The sequence below is a fragment of the Danio rerio genome, chromosome 9 (genome assembly GCF_049306965.1).
Source record: "Danio rerio strain Tuebingen ecotype United States chromosome 9, GRCz12tu, whole genome shotgun sequence".
In the NCBI taxonomy this organism is placed as follows: domain Eukaryota; kingdom Metazoa; phylum Chordata; class Actinopteri; order Cypriniformes; family Danionidae; genus Danio; species Danio rerio.
In genome coordinates, this window is record NC_133184.1 from 34,359,213 (window position 1) to 34,381,102 (window position 21,890).

A 21,890-nucleotide genomic window follows, 5' to 3' on the forward strand; every position below is an offset into this window, starting at 1 on the left:
TTACTGTAACACTTGGAAGATGCAACATGTCATAAAGGACATAATGTGATAGGACTTAATGCTGGTCACATTTCACTATCATTATATGAGATAAAGTGTGCACAGGTCTTTTTTTTGCCTTTTGAGGTTATAAAAGCAACATAATGTATGGCAAATTATATGACAGGGGCATATGAAGATTGCTATTCACCTTTGCCTATAATCTAAACCTCCCACCTGACTGACTTGTGAGGTTTTCATTTGTGTTGGCCATGAACATTTGGTCCACAAATACATTCGAGTTGACAATGAGTCAGTTTGCCCATACACTCAAATCATTTGAGACAGTCCTCAAGTTTCCATTTATAATTTTTTTCTTATATGGCAGGTGTTTTTTACAGGTTTATTCCAATTGCAAATAGAATCATGGAGTTGTAACGGAATCTCCCCTCCTACTCGAAAATAAAAACATAGCAAATGATTACATCTAAATATTATGGATATTTATTGATCACATGAAAAATGATATACAAAAAAATATTAGACTTACAGAAAAACAAAGCCTAATAATATAACATTTAGAGACTGTTTATGCCAAAAACAGCAAAAACTCTCACGCCTGATGGTCTCAGATGGTCCCAGACACTTTTTCTAAATCCATTTTCTGTAACGCAGCTTAAAATGATCAACTTTCCTTCTTCTTGGTCTTTATGAAGGGCTGATGCAATACGTCATAAAGCCTTCTTGCCTAAATGAACCAAAAAGAGTAATGGTAATTGAGACATACTCTTAGAGAGGTAAAAAGTGTGAAGATGGCTTATTGTTATTGTAAAATATTCAAATGTCTTTACACACCTTTTGTGGACCGAGTCCTGGACATAAAACAAGTTCCTCCTTTGAAGCTTTAATGATGCCCTCCAATGACTGAAGAGATAAAATGCAATAAGAACATGCAAGTATTTCGAAAGTACTTTAAGATTTTATTACATAAAAGGAGTAAGGTTTCACCAATTATACAGTGCATCCGGAAAAGTATTCATTGTGCTTCACTTTTTTTACGGCCTTTGCTGAGAAGCTCTAAATTGAGCTCAGGTATAATCTGTTTCCACTGATCATTCTTAAGATGTTTCAGCAGCTTAATTGGAGTTCACCTGTGGCAAATGCAGTTGATTGGACACGATTTGAAAAGGCATACACCTATCTATATAAGGTCCCAGGGTTGACAGTGCATGTCAAAGCACAAACCTAGCATGAAGACAAAGAAATTGTCTGTAGACCTCTGAGACTGGATTGTCTCAAGGGACAAGGCTGAGAAAGGTAACAGAAAAATTTCTACTGCTCAGACAGTTCTAATGAACACAATGGCCTCCATCATCAGTACGTGGAAGATGTTTGGAACCACCAGGACTCTTCCTAGAGCTGGCCAGCCATCTAAGCTGAGTGATCGGGGGAGAAGCGCCTTAGTCAGGGAGGTGATCTGTGCAGCATTCACCAATCAGACCTGTATGGTAGAGTGGCCAGGACTCTCAGAAAACCAGGCACCACTCATCACCAGGCCAATACCATCCCAAAAGTGAAGCATGGTGGTGGCAGCATTATACTGTGGGATTGTTCTTCAGCAGCAGGAACTGGAAGACTAGTCAGGATAGAGGGAAAGATGAATGCAGCAATGTACAGAGACATCCTGAATGGAAACCTGCTTCAGAGTGCTCTTGGCCTCAGACTGGGGCGACGGTTCATCTTCTAGCAGGACAATGACCCAAAGCACACTGCCAAAATATAAATGGAGTGGCTTCACAACAACTCCGTGAATGTCCTTGAGTGGCCCAGCCAAAGCCCAGACCTAAATCCTATTGAACATCTCTGGAGAGATCTGAAAAGGGCTGTACAACATTACTTTCCATCCGACCTAATAGAGCTTGAGAGGTACTGCAAAGAAATGGGCAAAAATTCTCAAAGACAGGTGTGCCAAGCTTGTGGCATCATATTCAATAATGTAATTGCTGCCAAAGGTGCATCAACAAAGTATTGAGCAAAGCCAGTCAATACTTATGCACGTGTGATTTTGCAGGTGTTTTATTTTTAATAAATTTGCAACAATATAAAAAAAATATTTTTTCACATTGTCATTATGGGGTATTGTCTGTAGAATTTCGAGGAAATTAATGAATTTAATCCATTTTGGAATAAGGCTGTAACATAAAAATGTTAAAAAAAAAAAAAAGTGAAGCGCTATGAATACTTTCCGGATGCACTGTAAATAATAAGAATAATCATTAATATTACTATTAAAAGGTAACCTGTAATTTAGCAAAATATTATAACATTAAAAAAAATAATTGCATTTTAATATATTTTAGATTTTGATTTATTTGTAAGACTTCAACAGAATCAACAGAAAGTGATTTTTTAGCGTCATTACTCTTTACAGCATCCTATGATCCTTCAGAAATCTTTATAGTATGCTAATATACTAATACAATATCTATTAGGAACAGTTCAGCTACATGATATTTGTCAAATAATTAATAAATGTAGCATGAAAAAACCTTCCTTACAGAAAACGTAGACAGAAGAGTCATGGCATCAGTCTTATTGACAGACTTAACTGTGGTTAAACAATCTGTAACCTATCAAAAAATAAAAATAGGATGTAATTCTGTGTCAGGTGCATTCCCAAATGAAGAATACATTATACATTTAGATTTATTAATATATTAACCTGGGACAGGTAATTTTTCTCTACTTGCTCTTTAAGTAGATCTGCAGGCTTCTTCTCATAGGATTTATAGGTTTCAAGATAACGGCCTGCTTCTTCAGGACTTGCACAAACAAACAAACAAACAAACAAACAAACAAACAAACAAACAAACAGGTTAAAGCAAATTAAAGCACAAAAAAACAACAGGAACTTTAACACCTTTTTTTTTAAACAAGGCACTTAAAAACTTGCAAGCCTCTAATAAAAGCAAGCCTTGCAAGCCTCTCGCTTGTTTATTTTGAGCCATCCGGTTACCTCCAGGCCAAGATGAGGGTACAGTCAGCCATGATGCATATTCGTGCAAGCTCTTTCAGTGCATGATGAGGGTCTTTCTGATCAATGATGTCCAGAGAAATAAAACATTATTAACTGAATGAAAAGCTTAAAAATTTTTCATTCTGAGCATGATGATGTACTTATCATTTAATTTTGAACCACTTAACTAAAACTAATCATTAAAGAAAGAACAAATGACAGGAAATATGAGTGAGTTCATGATTGAAACAGACATACTCACCACGTCCACCTGGACAAGCAGAATTCTGAGACTGAAACTCTGGCCCAGCTGTTTTAGACGCTCATGGACATAGTTTGGGTTCAGATTATGGTAACGCACACTGTGGTTAAAGAAAAGATATCGCAAACTAAAATATCAAATGCTTTCCCAAAATGAATACAAGAACATTTGCAATTCAGTAAATGAAACCACAAGACTGAATATTTCTGTAATTATTTTATGTAAATGTTTATGTGTTCTATATTATATGACCAGATGAAGCTTTTTGGAATACACCTGTAGACATTCTATTGACGTCTATTGTCTTTTTTACAGTATTTTTTGCAGCATTGACTGCATGATGAAGCCTATTAGAATTAAGTTAGAATGACTTTATAAATCAGGTTATCATAGCACTAACTATCCCTCAATGACTTTCTTTGTTTTTAATATATGTAGAATATTATGCATTTAAGTAACGTCATGCAAGTAAATTTTTTTCCATATGAGCATGTGTGTGTAATCACAATACTGAAACTTAAACATTTCTAAACAAAAAATGTTCGAATCAAACAAAATCGGCAGAAATTTCTGTCTGGTCCGAGCCTCTGAACCGAAGAATCGCCAGACTTTAGTGATCGATGATTGGCTCCTGTACTAGAAGGCGGGGCTTCATTTGCCATATTGATCGTTACCTTTTTCCCACTCAAAACTATAAGAGTGACATGTATTGTGTATTCTATTGTCTTTGACGTGGATAATATATATTCGATTATTAAACATTCTTTTTAGCTTTCAGCCAACTTTGCAAAGACTTGCTTTAAGTTAGGTTTGAAACCTGGCTAGTGATTAAATTCATAAAAATACAGTCACTTGATTTGTTTAACTGAATCAGTAATTTTGAACAAATCACTTAAATTAAATATTTAATGAATTAGCAATTACACCTGGAACATGATGCCACCTGCGGTTGAAAAATTATGAAATTTGTTGTGGTCCCTTCTACGGAACCAGCATGGTAATACTTGTGCATTATTCTAATGTATGATACAACTCAATTCTAGTTTAAAATTCCAAATAAAAGCTTGTTCTAGCATAACACAAAAGCAACATTTTGCCATATACCAGCATTTAAATTGAACTGTCACACACACACACACACACACACACACACACACACACACACACACACACACACACACACAAACACACAAACACACAAACACACAAACACACAAACACACACACACACACACACACACACACACACACACACACAAACACACACAAACACACAAACACAAACACACACACACAAACACACACACACACTCACACAAAGTAATTTCAATAATTAGGTTAATTTGCATTTCTCAGTTGATTCTACATAGATTAGACATTATTGTCATACTAATGACAACTGTTGACCACAGTGTGTTTGCTTGCTGGAATCCTCACTTCTTTCTTTGCAAAGCATGTTGGATGACATTGTGGTTTCACACCTGACAAACCCAATAGAAAAATGAGCTTGAAGTGCCTCTACTCTTGCTTTCAGCCAGGCTTTTATATTTGCATTGTAACACTCAGAACACTTAATATGTTGTTACATTTAACAAGAATAAACGTTTCCTGTTGTGATGACACCTGCACAGACATTCAATAATAAGTCTTATAAAAAAAGTCTCACATGCAAAAACAAATATTCAAGTATTTGAAATATAAATATATGATTCTGTGTAAGCATAAAATACATATTCAAATATTCAGTTTAAACTTAAAAATGAGGAATGTTGAACTAAGCAGAGTAAAGGCTATAGTTATAAAACATGTGCCAATACCCTAAACTTAAATTTGCAGCTTATTCATTTTTTCCTCCATGATTCAGTGTATTAGAAGCCAAAAAAACTGATTTGCAACTGACCTCAAATGAGCAGAGTAAAAACAGTGCATCCATAATTATCGTGGTGTGTAATTACAGACAGCTAGCTTTTTTGTTGATTTATATTTATATATATATATATTTTTTTTTTTTTTGAACAAATTATTTCAATTGATTTCTGTAATTATTTGAATATTGATTGAAATTCTTTTTTAAGAATTCATCTTTTCAATGGTACAGTTCATTGACTCAAAAACCAACCTGAGAAAAAGTGCACATGTTGTCCTTCCTAAAACATAGTCTGGCACCACCTCTCCAAACTCCCAAGGAACATTTCTCACAAATTTCAGGATAGGGTTGCCCCTCTGCAGACAGATAAAAAAAAATCAATAAATAACATTGATTTAATGTTAGATTAACAGCTAATTAACATACAACAACATTGTTTGTTTGTTTAGTGCCATGTCAGCAACTTATAACTATTTAATGGCAAGAACAGCACACAGTGGTGTGAAAAAGTGTTTGCCCCCAATAGATTTCATTTGTTTGTTTGTTTTTTTACTCATTTTGTCATACTTTTTTTCATACACATTTTCATACAGGGCTATGTGATTTTGGATTTTGTTTTTTTGTTTTTAATAATAAGAAACCTTCATTTAAAAACTGGATGATGTGACAGGAGTCAGTTTAAGATACCGAATCATTGTTTGATTTGAAAATGTAACAGTAAAAATGAGAAATTAAACAAATAACTTGATAAGCGTGCCAGGAACAATTATAGTAATTCAGACACTTGGTTCTTTACAAGATACTTTTGAGTCAAGCATGATTCAGCAAGCCAACAAGATTTTATCCGATCCTCGGGAAGTGTTTTTGGAGTATGAACTGATGAAATATGGCTTAAAATACAGGGTCCCATTATGTATACATATTATTTATACACATACACATACACGCACACGCACACGCATACACACAGGGAGGGAGATAGATGACAGACAGAGGGAGAGGGAGAGGGGGAGAGAGAGAGAGAGAGAGAGAGAGAGAGAGAGAGAGAGAGAGAGAGAGAGAGACAGACAGACAGACAGACAGACAGACAGACAGACAGACAGACAGACAGACAGACAGACAGACAGACAGATAGATAGATAGATAGATAGATAGATAGATAGATAGATAGATAGATAGATAGATAGATAGATAGATCCCTTTCTTCTAATAGAGACAATAAATGTGGTAATCTGGACATTAATATGATTTCACTTCAATACATAATAAATAATTTTTTAAACATGCATCAAAGTACTCTCTGTATAAAATTCTTGTCTAGCTGTCCTCGAAGTTTCATATTCTAACAAAAAATGTTTTATAGTGAGTGATTATATATATATAGTGATTGACAATGCTTGAGTGGCATTGTTCAGTCTTATGTAAAAGTACTTGTATTGCCTGTCTTATGTGTAAAGTTTAAGTTTATTCATAGTTTATGTTGTAGTATATGTAAATGGCTTTTATGTCCAGTGTTGTGTTTGTAATTATGATTCATCTATGTACTGTAGCACCATTGTCCTGCGGGACAAGACATTTTGTTTCTCTGTATGTCCACACAGGTAGTGAAATGACAGAAAAGCTAGACTTGACTTAAAAATTCTTCAATCGAGTCAACCTAGAGTTATAAGTTCAGCATCAAGTAAATACAGTTTTGTCAGGCCTGGTCTCAAAAGTAAAATATGCATTTCATTTAAGTGAAAACAAGTAAATCAGCGGGTGAGATCATTTGTATAGATATAGACTCCCTCATAATTCTCTTTAGCTAATTAGGTTAGGGGTGAGCGCCACCCCTTGTACTATTTGAATAGATAGAGAAGGATATTTAGGGCTTGAAAGACTCTTTGTGTGTTTATTTTTTTTAGTTTTCTTTTACTTAGTTAGCTGGATGTTTCTGGGGAGTTAGACATTGTTTGGGTTTTGTTCTTTTCTTTAGCGCTGCCAACATCCCTTCTGCCACTCTCTTGTTTTTCCGTCTTTGTGCCAATATTGTATATATCGTAAATAGTATATTTTTGCTTTTTCTTTATTTCTGATTATTTGTTATTGTTAACCTTGGGATTTGTAAATAAAAATCACAGTTTTGGTATATCTGCTTTGGTTGTCTTTTGCACTTCACTTACTGTAAATATAAATTTATTTTAATTGTACATAAATGTCAAACCCAATTCCCTAGACTAACATCCGGGGTTTGTAACACACTGACACAAAATTAAAGAACCAAGTGAATATGTTAAGTTCATTATTCTATTCATATTATGCTACTTCACATAAACGAAAATACAATGCTAAAGATGAAAATGTGCATGCAAGATACTGACCTGTCGAGGACTGACAATAATACTGTTTCCAGATCCTAAGAGATGAGGAGGAACCACAAAACTCTCTGAACTCTGACCTTCCCCTTTGGTCTGATCTTCTGTAGGTCCCTCTGATAGACCCTGCTGTTCAGTCTCAGGTTTTTCTGAGTCTGTGGAGGACGTATTAACTGATTCAATTACAGCTATGTTTGCACTGCTTTGTCCTGGAGCGTTATTTCTACTTTGGGCAGCAGATGTTTGTTTCTCTGATCCATGGGCTCCCTGATGGCCCTTGTGTTTGTTCTGAACAACAAACTCTGCATAGGACAGTGGTTGGCCAGGAGCTGGAACAGATGAGGCCTCTACGTGATCATTTTTGGATTTGAACAAAGACACCTTCGCCTGTGTGAAGGACACAGATTACATGTTAAATTTCACTGTCACATCAATTTTACATGGCTTTTTATTTTATTACTAAAGTTCACAGATTTCTTGCAACTAATTCCTTATGAAGGTCAGATTAAAGCAGTTGCTGAAATTATTTAGTATATTTTGACTTTATTAGATATCTAGGTCTAAAATGCAGCAAATTTAATTACATAAATAATATTACATAATAAAAACACATAATTATTAGCCCCCTTGAATTATAAGCCCCACTGTTTATTTTTTCCCCAATTTCGGTTTAACGGTGAGAAGATTTTTTCCCCATCACATTTCTAAACATAATAGTTTCAATAACTGATCTCTAATAACTGATTACTTTTATCTTCGCCATGATGATTTTACAAGACAATTCTTAAAGTGACATTTTTTTTTTTAAATTCTAAACTGCTTTTATCCTAGTCGAAATAAAACAAATAAGACTTTCTCCAGAAGAAAAAATATTATCAGGCAAACTGTGAAAATGTCCTTGCTCTGTTAAAAATCATTTGGGAAATATTAAAAATAATAATAATAAATTCAAAGGCTGGCTAATAATTCTGACTTCAATTGTATATATAATATTGTTTTAACCTAGTCTAAGACAGAAACATTCAAAGTACAAATGAAATGTGTATGGAATTAATGTAAATACTGTGATGATTTGAACAAAGTATTTTGTGAAAATGATTATCTTCTAAAGACAGAAAAATTTTAATAGTTAAATTTCAACATGTTGTTACCTACTTGTTTACTAAGAGGTAAAATACATACTTAATAAAATGGGAAATATGTATAAAGTTCTCGCCATAAAACCCCTGATCCGTTAATTTAAGGGATCGTGTGACAAAGATAAAAAAGGTTAGTAAATAATCAAAGAATGTCCCACAACACCGAAGACAGACTAACTACTAATGTTAAGTGTTTCCTTAACAGGTGTTGTGCCGAGAAATGCACCCCTTCGTAGACTTTCATTAGGATTGTCAGTCTACATTTTAAAAAAAAAGTCAAAGACCATAACTGATTAAAACGTAAAATGATTATTATTTAGTTAAAGCACGGACAAGACGTGACACGCATTTTAAAACGCACTAGGTTTAAAAATAAGTGTGAAATAATAATATTAACTGTAGGCTACAATTAGGCTTTTTGGTGGGTTTTAAACAGACATTTAGGTTACATGAAACATAAAATTGTTGTTGCTGTTTTAAACTTAACCACACATTAAACAATTTACTTAAGTTAATCGGTATTGTATTTAAAGTCTATCTATTTATTTCTCTTCTGTAAGGAAAAGGTTAAATTCATGAAACTCACACCAGTTACTATCATTACTGCCTCTAATTATTAACTCTATTATTGTTATTTTTTAATCAATTTCAGATCCAATTTCAGACCCATACACAAATCAAATGAACGATCAAATGTGGTTGTGAATACTTCTGGGAATTGACTTCAGCGTGCAAGATTGTTATTTGAGAAATCAACACTTTGCGGGTAAGCTTGAAGTGTGAAAGTAGTCCTTCCAGTAGTGTTTGTGGGTTGGTTTACTACCACATGCTGCACGGGGGTAAAGTTCACTTTACATAAATCCCCCAGACAAAATATAAAAACAACCAAGACATTGAGCTGAGTTATAACAAAACACTATGACGTTAGTCGGTTAATCATAGAAAGACATCAAAACCCACCGGACTTCTGTCCTTTGAGAACGCTGAATCGTCCAAATTGATATTAAACTTCTTTTTTTCCATTTTTGTTAGTTATCAATGGTAGCACAACACAGAGGAACCAAACATGATCACATCTGCCGCCATCGCGTCGAAACAAACAGTCGAACCAATCAGGCAAAAGTGTTACACACAGAAACATCGTTCGACTCTGAGAGGCTCCCTAATACTATTCGACGACAGATGGCGCCAAAACGGTATTTATCACTTTTCCTCCCATCGACCGACCAATGATAACAATTGTAACATATTTTAAGGCAAGACACTTGAATGGGGTAAAAAAAAAGTGAAAGAACTTTAAACCTCCCCAGTCGACTGATTATATTAGGAATTGCAAACAGATTTTGTATTACACGTGTTAGTTTAATGAACATACCAGATTTGGGTTTGTTTTTTTTAGTTTGGTTTTGTTTGTTTGATATATTAGAGCCAAAATTCTGTTGAATAAAATGTTCTGTATAATGAGGCAAAATGTGTATGAACTCTGAACTCTGTAAAAACAATCTATAGTATATATGGGCCATTCTTCAACTACAGGCACTTTTAGCCTTGTGAAATTGAGTAAAAAAATGTGTTCAAAATAATTGTAACATAGCCTCATACGTTTAAACAGTTTGTCTAGTTTTAAGATCTGTAAGAGGACAAACTTAGATAAGAAGAGAAAAGTTGTTTTCTATCGTGAAATAAACAATGTCAATTCCAACACATCTCAATATACAGCTTCAAAATGAAATAAATTATGGCAATCAAACATTGTCTAAGATCATATTTTGTATCAAGTTTAACCAATCCTTCCACAATATATATAATAATTATACATTTTTCAATTAAATAAATTATTTGTATGCTGACTTACACCTGTTACTCTAAAACTTATATTAATTTGGTTAAGAGTTTATTAGTAAATAAATAATCTGAATTTGTCAATTAAATAGAGCATTAACTTATACATTGAATACACTTTTATGTGTGATGAGAACTTTTTAAATATTTGTAAAAAATGTATGTGGTGATGGAAATGACAGTGGTGGAAATGACATTTCAACAGTTTAAAAATGAAAAATAGCTTCACCGATTAGCTTTGAATTGATACTAGTCTTTCATGTATACAAAACACTTGTTTACCTTCATTTTATTTGGTTTTAAAAACATCTTTAAAGGTACAACATGTTAGGAAACGACGTAGAATCAATGTATTTCCTTATCAAGCAATATTTACCTAAATTTTTCTTCAAGTGTTGTTGATAATTTAAATTCCCTCCATCTTGAACATGTTCTCAGATGACACTATTCATTTTCATGGAATCCACCTCAATACTCTTTCACACAAACTTTTTAAAGCGAAGTTACAATGTTGTGGTGGAAATTACACTAATACTGTACGACAGCTATATTTTGAATAAAAATAATTTTAATAATAATCTCACATTAATAACTATAAAATATTTCAATTATTTCACTAGCTTAACTAAGATGCATTAATAGTTACAGATAAATAATATTTTAAAGTGTTATTTTTATTGTTAAAGTTTAAAACTCTGGGTGTGCGATAAGGTGAAAACAGGGATTTAGACACCTAAAAGGAGGTTGAATAATATGAAAAAAATTTAATAGAGAGCTAGTAAATTTTTTAAAAGTAAGTTTTATTATTAGCTTGACAAAGAAAAAGGAATTTTAACAAAATTATATATATATATATTTGGATATATGATCAAAGGACATAAAAGTGCCCATAGTTGAAGAATTACCCTTATACATAAAAAAAAAAAAAAAAAATGTAGAGTTTGGATATAAAAGTGCACCTGAAGTGGAAATTATGGCTCAGTGCAGTAAATGTTTTTTAATAAAACGGCCTTTAAATATATTGTAATAAACTCAGACACAAATTTATAAAATGTGATATAAAATACACACTGAAAAAAAGATTCACCGATGATTTCTTGGATTCACTACATTTTGTAAGTGGTTGTAAACTATTTATTTAGGTTGAATTTAAATAAATAAATTAAGTTGAACATTACTAAATTTAAGTAATGTGTTTAAATTCAACATATATAACTAGTTTGCAACAATTTTGCAGACATCATTTTTTTCAGTGCACTTTAACATGTATTTTGGATGTTTTCTTTCCATTAGACTGAAAAAAAAACTTTCAAGGACATGTTTTTCAAACAAATGCACAGTGTTTTTACTACAAATAAATAATTTAAAGCATGGTTATTGTAAAGCACAATAAACGCAAATTGCTACACTAACCAGTTTAAACATGTTTTTGCAGTAAAGTTGCTGTTAAACAAATGGTAGTCAGTCAGCTAAACAAAGTTTTACAACTCACCAAAGTACCTTATTATTTGGTCTTCTGACCACTGCATCATGGTAATACCATATCACCTTCTTTCTATCATAAAATAAAATGCATAAAAAGTGATGAAATACATTTCCTTCTGTCTTTTTACTTTCCCTTAAATGACAGTTATTTTCATGAATGGACATTGCCTGAAGCCTCTTTGATTACTTCATCCTATCGGCCCTCAGAACATCATGTTTAGTGTTTGTGTTTTATTAGAGGTTATCCAATTAAAAAAAACAAAGCCTGGCAGACATCTGTGTATTGGCCATTTAACCCTGCTTGTGTGTATGTGGATGGCGTTTCGGGACATCCTGCCACTGTGCCATTGCATAGTGAGTCCCACAGACAGATGGTGCCAGCTTCATGCTAAAATCATGTTCATGCCCTCCAAAAGATGCTTTTGTAGACACACAAACCTTTGGCATCATACCAATGCATGTCAGTCACTGTTCAGGACAAAACAATATCATACGCATGGATACAAACACACTTAAGTTGGGTTTCATGTATTATGAGGACTTCCCAAAGATATAATGATTTGCTTTTGTATTTTCCGTCCCCTCACTCCAACCCATATATCACACGAAACATTTACCAGTTTTGTAAAATGTAAAAGTTTTTAATCATTTAAGTCATATCATATTTATATTAAAAATTCATTCAACTATTATTAATATTTACTAGTATAATATTACTTAATTTAAAGAATGATGATGGAAAATTATTTCACCCATATTTTGACATTTTTGTTTTTGTAAAAGTTATTTGAGAGTTGTGTAAAGTTATTAGACACTTTAAATTGATTCATTTATAATTATATAATATAAAACCCACTTTGTTCATTAAATTTGATGCAGATACCAAATTATCAACGTATTACAGTGGCTGAGAGAGCTTAACTTGCTGCAGTTTAAGAAAACACAAGCAATTAAAAAAAAAAATTGAGAAAAGATCATCATTTTGATGGCACATGTGCTGCAAATCCTCACAACGCAAACACATTTAAAAAAAAAAACACGCTGCATCTTCACACAACGCAAACAAATTAATAAAACGCTCTGCATTTTCTCACAACACAAACAACTTATGAAATCGTGCTGCATTTTCTCACAACACAGTTGAAATGTTTCAAGGAGACCCTACAATGTGACGGACCTGGCTATTTAGGTTATGGTTATTTAGGCTAATAAAGCTACAGACACTGATACAATATAAGACACTGGAATCGAGATATTAAAATAAACAAACAAAAAACTCACCTTTCAAAGACCCCTACAACTTCACAGAGCAATAGTCATGGCACAGCAGCATCTGTCATGTTTTGGGGCCTTTAGAAACATTTAGAGTTCCGTTCTTTTTGTGTTGTTTGCTCTTTGAGGATCTGCAGCACGTGTGCTGTCGAACTGATGAATATCTTTTCTCAATTTGCTGGCATTTTTTGTAATTGCAGGAGTTTTCTTGAATTGTAGCATGTTAAGCTCTCTCGGCCACTAATAGACAGCTAAAAAATATAATAATATGAAACATATTTCATATAAACTTTTTAAATATATATGTGACTTATTACATTTTCAATAGAATTTTTCCATAAAGCCCTTGTGCTCTGGGGGAAACCGGAGCACACAGAGCAAACCCAAGTGAACATGGGGGGAACAAGCAAACTCTATGCAGAAATGCCAACTGACCCAACTGAGGCTTGAACCAGCGACCTTTTTGATGCGAGGCGACAGTGCTTCCCACTGCGCAACCGTGCCGCCCATTATAAAACATTATATTTTATATTACAACCTTATTAAAATATCATTAATATGTATATATACAGTATTATTTATTCATTCATTCAGTCATTCATTTACTTTTCGGCTTAGTTCCTTTATTAATCTGGGGTCGCCACAGTGGAATGAACCGCCAACTTATCCAACATCCACCATCTCTGAGAATCAGATCAGATATCACCATCCATACCATCTCTGGGAAACATCCACACACACTCATTCACATTCATACACTACGGACAATTTAGCCTACCCAATTCACCTGTACCGAATGTCTTTGGACTTGTGGGGGAAACAGGAGCACCTAGAGGAACACAGGGAGAACACAGGGAGAACAAGCAAACTCCACACAGAAACACCAACTGACGTAGCCGAGGCTCGAACCAGCGACTTTCTTGCTGTGAGGCGACAGTACAACCTACTGCGCCAGCGCCACTGCATCGCCCCATGTAAAGTATTATTTTATTATAATAAAAAATCATTTACACTGAATGATGACGGAAAATTATTTCATCCATAATTAAACTTTTTTGTTTACATAAAACTTATTTGAAAGGTTAGACACTTTACATTCATTCATTTATAATAATATAATATTAAATTTGTAGATAAAATCACTTTGTTCATTTAATTTAATGATATTATACTATAGATACTTAGAAATTTCAAATATCATATTATGAAGTCAAATGATTTTTATGTAAAATTTTTAAATATATATGCGACTTATACATTTTCAATAGCATTTTTATTTAAAGCCCTGGTTCATTTTTGACAACAAAGATTTCTGCTGTCGTTCAATTATTTTCCTTCGGCTTAGTCCAGTGGTTCTCAAACTGTGGTACGCGTACCACTAGTGGTACGCGGGCTTCCTCCAAGTGGTACGCGGAGGAACCGCTGAATAATGAAAGAAACAATTAACACTTTTAATCCTTTAATGCGTAATATAACATCGATGTGATCAGCATTGGCTGTTTTGTGAAGCGTACGATCACAACGCTGTGCTTAGAATGTTTATTTTCGTGCATTGTGTCATAAGCTGCTGAAAATCAGTTTCCGAAGTTTAAGAATTGATTCTGAAGCGTGATTTGACTGACATGAAAAGTAGCCAATCACAGTCGACCTTGTCTAGTTGCGTGAAACGTAAGGGCGGGACAAAGGCTTTCTGTGTTGCAGAGACAGAAAAAACAACTTAAAAACAAATGTTTTGTTGAAATAATGCTTCTCGGATGTTTTCACTATAGAGATGTCTAGGAGAGTAATTTAACCGCGGACATATTTCCTGCCTTTTTGATGATCTACATACACGTTTCGGTTTCGCTCTCCGACAGCCATTCGACTCGCCTCTCACCTGTCACTCCTCTAAATACATTCTGAATGGCGGCGCGGGAATGGAGGTATTGCGCAATTACTAATTTCTGCAAATGTGGCGAGTGCTTTATTTTAACACGACAGCGCAGTCATGTACGCAAATCGCTAAAACAGATATGCGAGCTCAATATGCTTTTTTCAAATGAACTGCAAGACCTCTCATGAATATAATCGCGATCTCTCCACTATTAAAGTAGACATTATTTATCTTTGCTCCTTGACTAAATTTAGTGTATTCAAAGTTATCAAGTATTTAGAATTAGATTGATGCATGATCGATGACAATGCTAATGGTCTTATTTGGCTGTGTTGTAAAGTGAAACTTACTTTTAGCAAAGGTGGAATTTTTTTTTTGTTTCTTTACGACAAAAGAATTATGCTGGAAATGTTTCTGGATGAGGTATTTGTGTGATTTATACATTTAGCTGTATTCTGATCTGTCTTAAAGCATTACAGGTCAAAGCAATCCGTTGTTACTTGTTTATTTATCAAAATTAACAATAAGACTCTTAAAGCACTGCTTTGATAAATGTATTGTTATCACATTTTAAATACCTCAAGTAAAATGAAGCCATTTGTTTTATTTTTTTACTGACAGTGTACTTGTATTTTTTTTTAAAGTTTCTATTTTAGATTAAGATCAAGTGTAAAATAAAATCTACATGTGATGTACAGCTTTTTAAGAAACAAATTTGCCATATTGTAAAGAAAAATAGTGTAACAAATGTAAATAAAAGGCTAAATTTAAATCTTTTTACCATATACTTTAATTTAACCTTTCAAAGCTTGAAAATATCGTTTAAAAATGGGCAAAAAGTGTCTCTATGGCCTTTAAGATTATGTGGTAGTTTTACCGGTGCTTTTGAAAAATATTAATTGTCATGAAAGGAAAAATTGACCATACTTCCTTTGTTGGTGCAAATTCCTATACATGTAGCTTTGGGATTTAAGCAATTCAACCATTCAATCAGGTTTAAACTTAAAAAAAGTGATTTCATAATAAAAATCTGATTTTTTTTTCAAAAGTAACCAACTAGTACTTTTTAAAAGAGTACTTTTACCTAATATTAGTATTATTTACTAAAATTTGTGTTATTTTAGCAGTGTAATAGTAATTTTACTTGAGTACAAAAAAGATATCACAAGCATTTAGTGGAGGTTTATTATAATAATAATATATGATTAATACATATTATTATTAATGGTTTTTATTTGTATCTATTCGTATGCAGTGTTTTATGGGTTGCTGAGAATACATTTCAGGTCTTCAATACATAACATGTCAGTCTTGAAAAAAAAATTAGGTGCTGGAAAAAGTGCTTAAAATTCCTTGATTTTCATTAGGCTGTGCCTGTATGAACCCTGTCATATGTACATTTAACATATATTTCAAGATTTGTCTGAAAGTGTAGGAATATGACATATAGCCTATATTCATAAGGTCCAAGCAACATCTCCAGCTTTTGATGAATAGGCTACTATGAATACTTGAGATTTAAGTACAGCAGTTTTCTTTTTACTTTTTAAGAACAGCGCCATTTTTTAATGAACTTTTAAAAGCACATTTTAACTAAAACTTTTTTTTTTATCTGCAAGCACAGTTAATGTTCAGACTATTAAAAATGTTTAAAGTGATTGACAATAATACATATTCTTAATAATAGGAATTAATTTGCATCATTTTTAAACTGTGCACACCTGTAGCTGCTTAATTAGGCCTACGACGCTATTTTTTAATACTGGTTAAAAAATAGCGTCATAAGGTGGTACTTGGAGAGACAATTTTTTTCTAAGGTGGTACTTGGTGAAAAAAGTTTGAGAACCACTGGCTTAGTCCATTATTTATCAGAGGTTGCCACAGCAAACGAACCACCATTTACTCCAGCATATGTTTAATGCAGCGGATGCCCTTACAGCCGCAACCCAGTACTGGGAAATACCCATACACTCTCGCATTTACACACACTCATGCAGTACGGCCAATTTTGTTTATCCAATTCACAAACTCACACAAACACGGGGAGAACATGCAAACTCCACACAGAAATGCCAACTGGCCCAGCCGGGACTTGAACCAGCAATCTTCTTGCTGTGAGGCGACAGTGCTAACCACTGAGCCACCATTTATGCTGTTATGTGAAACCAAATATTCAAGATAGAACAAATGCAATCACGTACACCTGAATGAGCAATTTTGATACTAAGTGCTTTTTACATAGTTTTTATACAGTTGCTTTTTGATAGTTACCAACATTTTTTAATTTACATTCTTCATCCATTCATTTTCACACAGTATACAAAACAGAGACAGGAGAGATGCAACAGGCAAGTTCCTGATGTATTATTTAGTCATTTAGTTCTTTCTAACTGTGCTTTCTGTCTCTCTCCTCCTCTCTCTTTCTGTATCTTGGCACTGAGCCTGGCTCTGGCTGCATTAACGGCCACCTCCAGACCTCCAGCCCCTCCCTCAGGTCTCTCTCCCTCCCCTCACAGAGCTCATGCTGGGCCGGCTGTGTCGAGCTGTCAGCCCCCGGCAGCGGTGTGTGTGCGTGTGTGTCGGGGCAGAGGGGTAACGGTCGGGTCCGTGGTGGCCGCTTATCTGCCCTGCCATCGCTGGGCGAGCGAGAGGACAGATTGGCCCTCCAGCTGTCCGACTGAAGGACTCGCAAGACCCCTCACTGAGGAAACCACATGCCCTGATACACAACACGCACATACACACACATATCTTATTGAGATGGCCACATTCCCTGATACGTACACACTCACGAGTCACCCTCAGCTGTAACATATGCGATTCAGCAGCACACTGACTGTACCATCCTGTGCCAAATGTGCCAAAGGGCCCTCTTACTCATGAGGTTCAGAAAAACTGCTTTTTTCAATGTGAATGCACACAGCGTACGCACTTTAGGAGCACCGCTGTGTGTCATTTACCCACATTGAGCTTGGTAAGGTGGTCAATGACATTACTGAAGTTCATGAGGTTTTTAGAGGAAACAAGAAACTTGAAGTGGTTGAAAGTGGGCAAGATTGATACTTCTAGACCCTGTGTAGACTTTAGTGCTGTCCACTTACAATGCTCAACATAATTGAGTACACCCATTTTGAAAATGAATATTTTTGTCCATTTCTCAGAGAATATAGGCAATGTACTTTGGTGCATTTAAACAAAACAGATTTATTAAACTGATATATTTATTAAAATAATATTTTAGTCACCAAACATATTTAGAAATTGAAAGATAATACAACTAAATTCAAGCAAAATATTGCAAAAACAAACAAACAAACAAAACAAATACAACCTACAAAATTTCAACTAAATATTTCAATTTTTTGCTTCTCTTGATTTTTCCTCTTTTTAAAATTTTGTATTTAATGTTTTTCTATATAAATTTGGGTGTACTAGTTTTTGGACCGTTATCGTAAGTTATTTTATTGTATAAGCTCCAGATTTGGCTTCAGTACTGACTAATTGAATGTATGCACAAATATAACATTGTATAGCTTCCAATTAAAAATGTGAATTTAAAAGAGAGATCTGTGAGGGGTGTGCTTATATATGCTGAGCACTGTATGATCGATTAAAGGTGCATCTTAATATCAGATGTAAGCAGGCTTTTAGATCTTACAGCCTAAACAGTTTTTCAGCTGGTTAGTCTGGGAGATCATATACAGTAGCACACCGTCCTAGGCTGTTTGGTTTTCATTTATCTACACTTCAGTGGATTTATTATTTTGCATTTCATTGACATTCACAAAAAAATTCCATTAAAATTTTTTTTATGTAAGTCAAATCACAACCATATTATTATTATTATTATTATTATTATTATTATTATTATTATTATTATTATTATTCATTCATTCATTCATTTTCTTGTCGGCTTAATCCCTTTATTAATCAGAGGTCTCCACAGCGAAATGAACCGCCAACTTATCCAGCACATGTTCTACGCAGCGGATGCCCTTCCAGCTGCAACTCATCACTGGGAAACATCCATACACACTCATTCACACTCATACACTACAGGCAATTTAGCCTACCCAATTCACGTGTAGCGCATGTCTTGGACTTGTGTACCCGGAGGAAACCCACGCAAACATGGGGAGAACATGCAAACTCCACGCAGAAACACCAACTGATCCAGCCGAGGCTCGAAGCAGCTACCTTCTTGCTGTAAGGCGAACTTGCTGTCCACTGCGCTGCCGTGCAGCCTATTAATATTATTGTTGTTGTTTGCATTATTATTGTTGTCATTAGTATTGTTATTATTATTGTTATTATTAATATTTTTGGTATTGTTAATATTATTATTATTATTATTGTTGTTGTTATTTAATTAATTAAAATATGAATTTAATAATTACAATCATTTGGATCAAAAATTATGGAGACAATTGCAAACCTTGTATAACATTATTCACACAATAAATATTACATAATACCTATGCCTTAAATATTTATTTCACTCTTTGCTATTATACCTTTAAACAAGTTAGATTTTTTCATATTTCAAGCAAAATGTTTATTTTTTTGATCTGGAAATATAGGTAAATTTAGTTGTCAAATCCCCTAAACAAAAGCATTTGTAATTAATACTTTGCTGCTTTTTATTATTATTATTTAGCCAAACAACTTAACATCAGATTTGCATCATGGCCTGTTTCATGCAACATATATTCTATATATTCTGCAGTTTCTGTCACACTATATCATGGCATTGGTCCTCCTTATTGCAGCAGACACACTATACTGTAGCCCTGTTGTTGTCTACAACATTAATAACATCTTCTCTTAGCACATAGACACATAATGAAGTGTGTTTGCCCAGTCAGGTTACAATACATTGGTCCCCATGTCCCAATGCCACATATTATGAGAATTCCCAGTCAGGCTTCGTTACACTATCTTACCTCCCCCACCCTCAAATCTTGGGACCAGCAATTCCCAAAACTGCCTGTTAGCTACAATATCAATGCACAGTTTTTTATTGGCCCCTGGTGACTCCATCTTGTGTATGTGTGCATCTGTACACAAACATAAAAGAGAGAGGAACAGAAAGTGAGCAAGAGTAAAATTAAAGCAATTATGTGTACTATATATACGAGTACATATTACGAGTACATATTATTAGATTGACTGTAAGTAGTGTTAAATAGGACCAAGATGTTGTTGTATGTTTGTGTGTGCACTTGTATTTGTAGGTGTGGCCCTCGGGACAGTCAGGCCGTCTTGAGGGCCTCCAGGGGCCTATGGTAGCAGGCTGCGTGCTGTCTGTGTACAGTCTGTTTTCCAGTTGTGATAGCAAGCAAATCCTTATGAGCACAATTAAGCAGAGAAAGGGTTCATCCAAGGTAAACTATTCCAATGTGCACTTTAAGAAAATACAGCGAGTTTCTGAAAGAAGATCCAACTATATTTTAGTTCCTTTTAAGTGAGAAATGATGTATTTTGTAGGTAAAACTGAAGATACAAATGGAGCCAGGTGTGGAGAGTACCAGGAAGCAATTAACAAAGATAACGAAAATGCCCACTAATGAGAAAACGTCCAAATCTCAAGTGGAAAAGAGCAGGGCGAACGCTGCCCACTGGGTTTGAGAGGTCGGGCATCTTGGGAATACATCCTCTCAAACCACTAAGCCTCAAAATATACATGATATTCCACAAAACACCACACACTAAATGACCTTGTCTACCCACAGTGCATCTCCATCCAGATCCAGGGCTTCTTCCCATGACCTACTTCCCCCCTCGTGTGGTGCATTGTTGTGTGTTTGTGGCTGCTGAATGCGCCCTTCTTTTGTGGCTATTTGTGCGACCAGGGGGTTAAGACCCTTGTGTTCTCCCTAGTCTCCAAAACAGGCCTCTAAACAACCGCAGCAACAATAACAACAAAAAAAGCAAACGTTGATGGCAGCCGAACTAGGAAGCGGGCCGTGACGGCATTGCGCCAACACAGTGCCGCCTTTGTCAGCGCTCACATGCCGTATTGTGTGGCACGACATCATCGCCTCCCAGCAGCTGTTGCCGATGGAAACGAGCATGACTGTCAGCCGTGCTGGATTGTGTAATGCTTGGGCATCGGGCGCGATGACTCAATGCGTGTGTGAGTTTAGTTTGGGTGACCGTTTTTTGCCAGGGTTGCGTTTGGGTTTCATGTTTCAGGACGTAAGCTGACATTCACTCTTTTTCCTTTTTGCCAAAACCATATGTTGAGCAAGTAACACAAATATCTCCAAGGAGTTTGTTAATGAGCACTAAATGGGGCCCTTACTAAATCTAAACTTGTAATGCAAAAAAAAAAATGTTTTAAAAATACATTGAATAATGGTTAAGCTGGGGTTAGTAGAGAACAACTACCCAAAACCCAAAACGTATTGGTGACTCAAAACGTTTGAGGAAAACGATTGCAACAGACCATTTAAGTTCAAAAACTAATCGTAATGAGTACTGTGAACTTTCTCTATTTGAGTAAATGAAGCGATTTAAGCACAGTAAAACCTGATACATGAAGAAAACTCAAACCAACAGAGAACTGTAACGGCTGTTTCACACCGCAATCGTGAGCAGATCGTGAGCAGTGCGTGTTCTTTCTGCGTCCATGTTAACAGTTTAGAGCTTTCATGCCGCACGCAGCAGCGTGAGCGTCGCTAAAGCAGCAGTGCAGTGATAGTTTTGGCGCTGGGTGTATTTTTTATGTGCTACTCATGCTCAATTAAAGTGACAGTGCATTGATAATGACCAAAACACATTGAATGACAGTAAAAAGTA

The 21,890-nt window shown here is 34.8% G+C and overlaps 1 protein-coding gene across 2 annotated transcripts; it reads right to left on the minus strand.

The window, feature by feature from the left end:
• Positions 1 to 460: 460 nt before the first annotated feature.
• On the minus strand, positions 461 to 9,791 carry ercc1 (excision repair cross-complementation group 1). 2 transcript variants are annotated; one of them, NM_001103138.1, is made up of 9 exons: positions 9,578 to 9,791; positions 7,485 to 7,865; positions 5,377 to 5,480; positions 3,258 to 3,357; positions 2,996 to 3,072; positions 2,702 to 2,801; positions 2,538 to 2,609; positions 835 to 903; positions 461 to 727 (listed from the first exon to the last, which is right to left on the minus strand). In NM_001103138.1, the coding sequence occupies exons 1-9, from the start codon at positions 9,638 to 9,640 to the stop codon at positions 665 to 667; spliced, it is 1,029 nt and encodes a 342-aa protein (NP_001096608.1). In that variant the 5' UTR covers positions 9,641 to 9,791; the 3' UTR covers positions 461 to 664. The 2 variants fall into 2 exon arrangements, with proteins under 2 accessions (NP_001096608.1, XP_073767505.1); XM_073911404.1 differs by lacking the exons at positions 461 to 727; positions 835 to 903; positions 2,538 to 2,609; ... (1 more) ...; positions 2,996 to 3,072; positions 3,258 to 3,357 and adding an exon at positions 4,627 to 4,738 and having other exon boundaries at positions 9,578 to 9,756.
• Positions 9,792 to 21,890: the final 12,099 nt, after the last annotated feature.

Coding starts and splice junctions, on each gene's coding strand:
- ercc1 (NM_001103138.1), bottom strand. CDS start 9,640: ATGGAAAAAAAGAAGTTTAATATCAATTTGGACGATTCAGCGTTCTCA. Junction 2,802..2,995: donor ACCCTCATCTTGGCCTGGAG/GTAACCGGATGG, acceptor TGTTTGTGCAAG/TCCTGAAGAAGCAGGCCGTT. Junction 728..834: donor CAGGACTCGGTCCACAAAAG/GTGTGTAAAGAC, acceptor TGGTTCATTTAG/GCAAGAAGGCTTTATGACGT.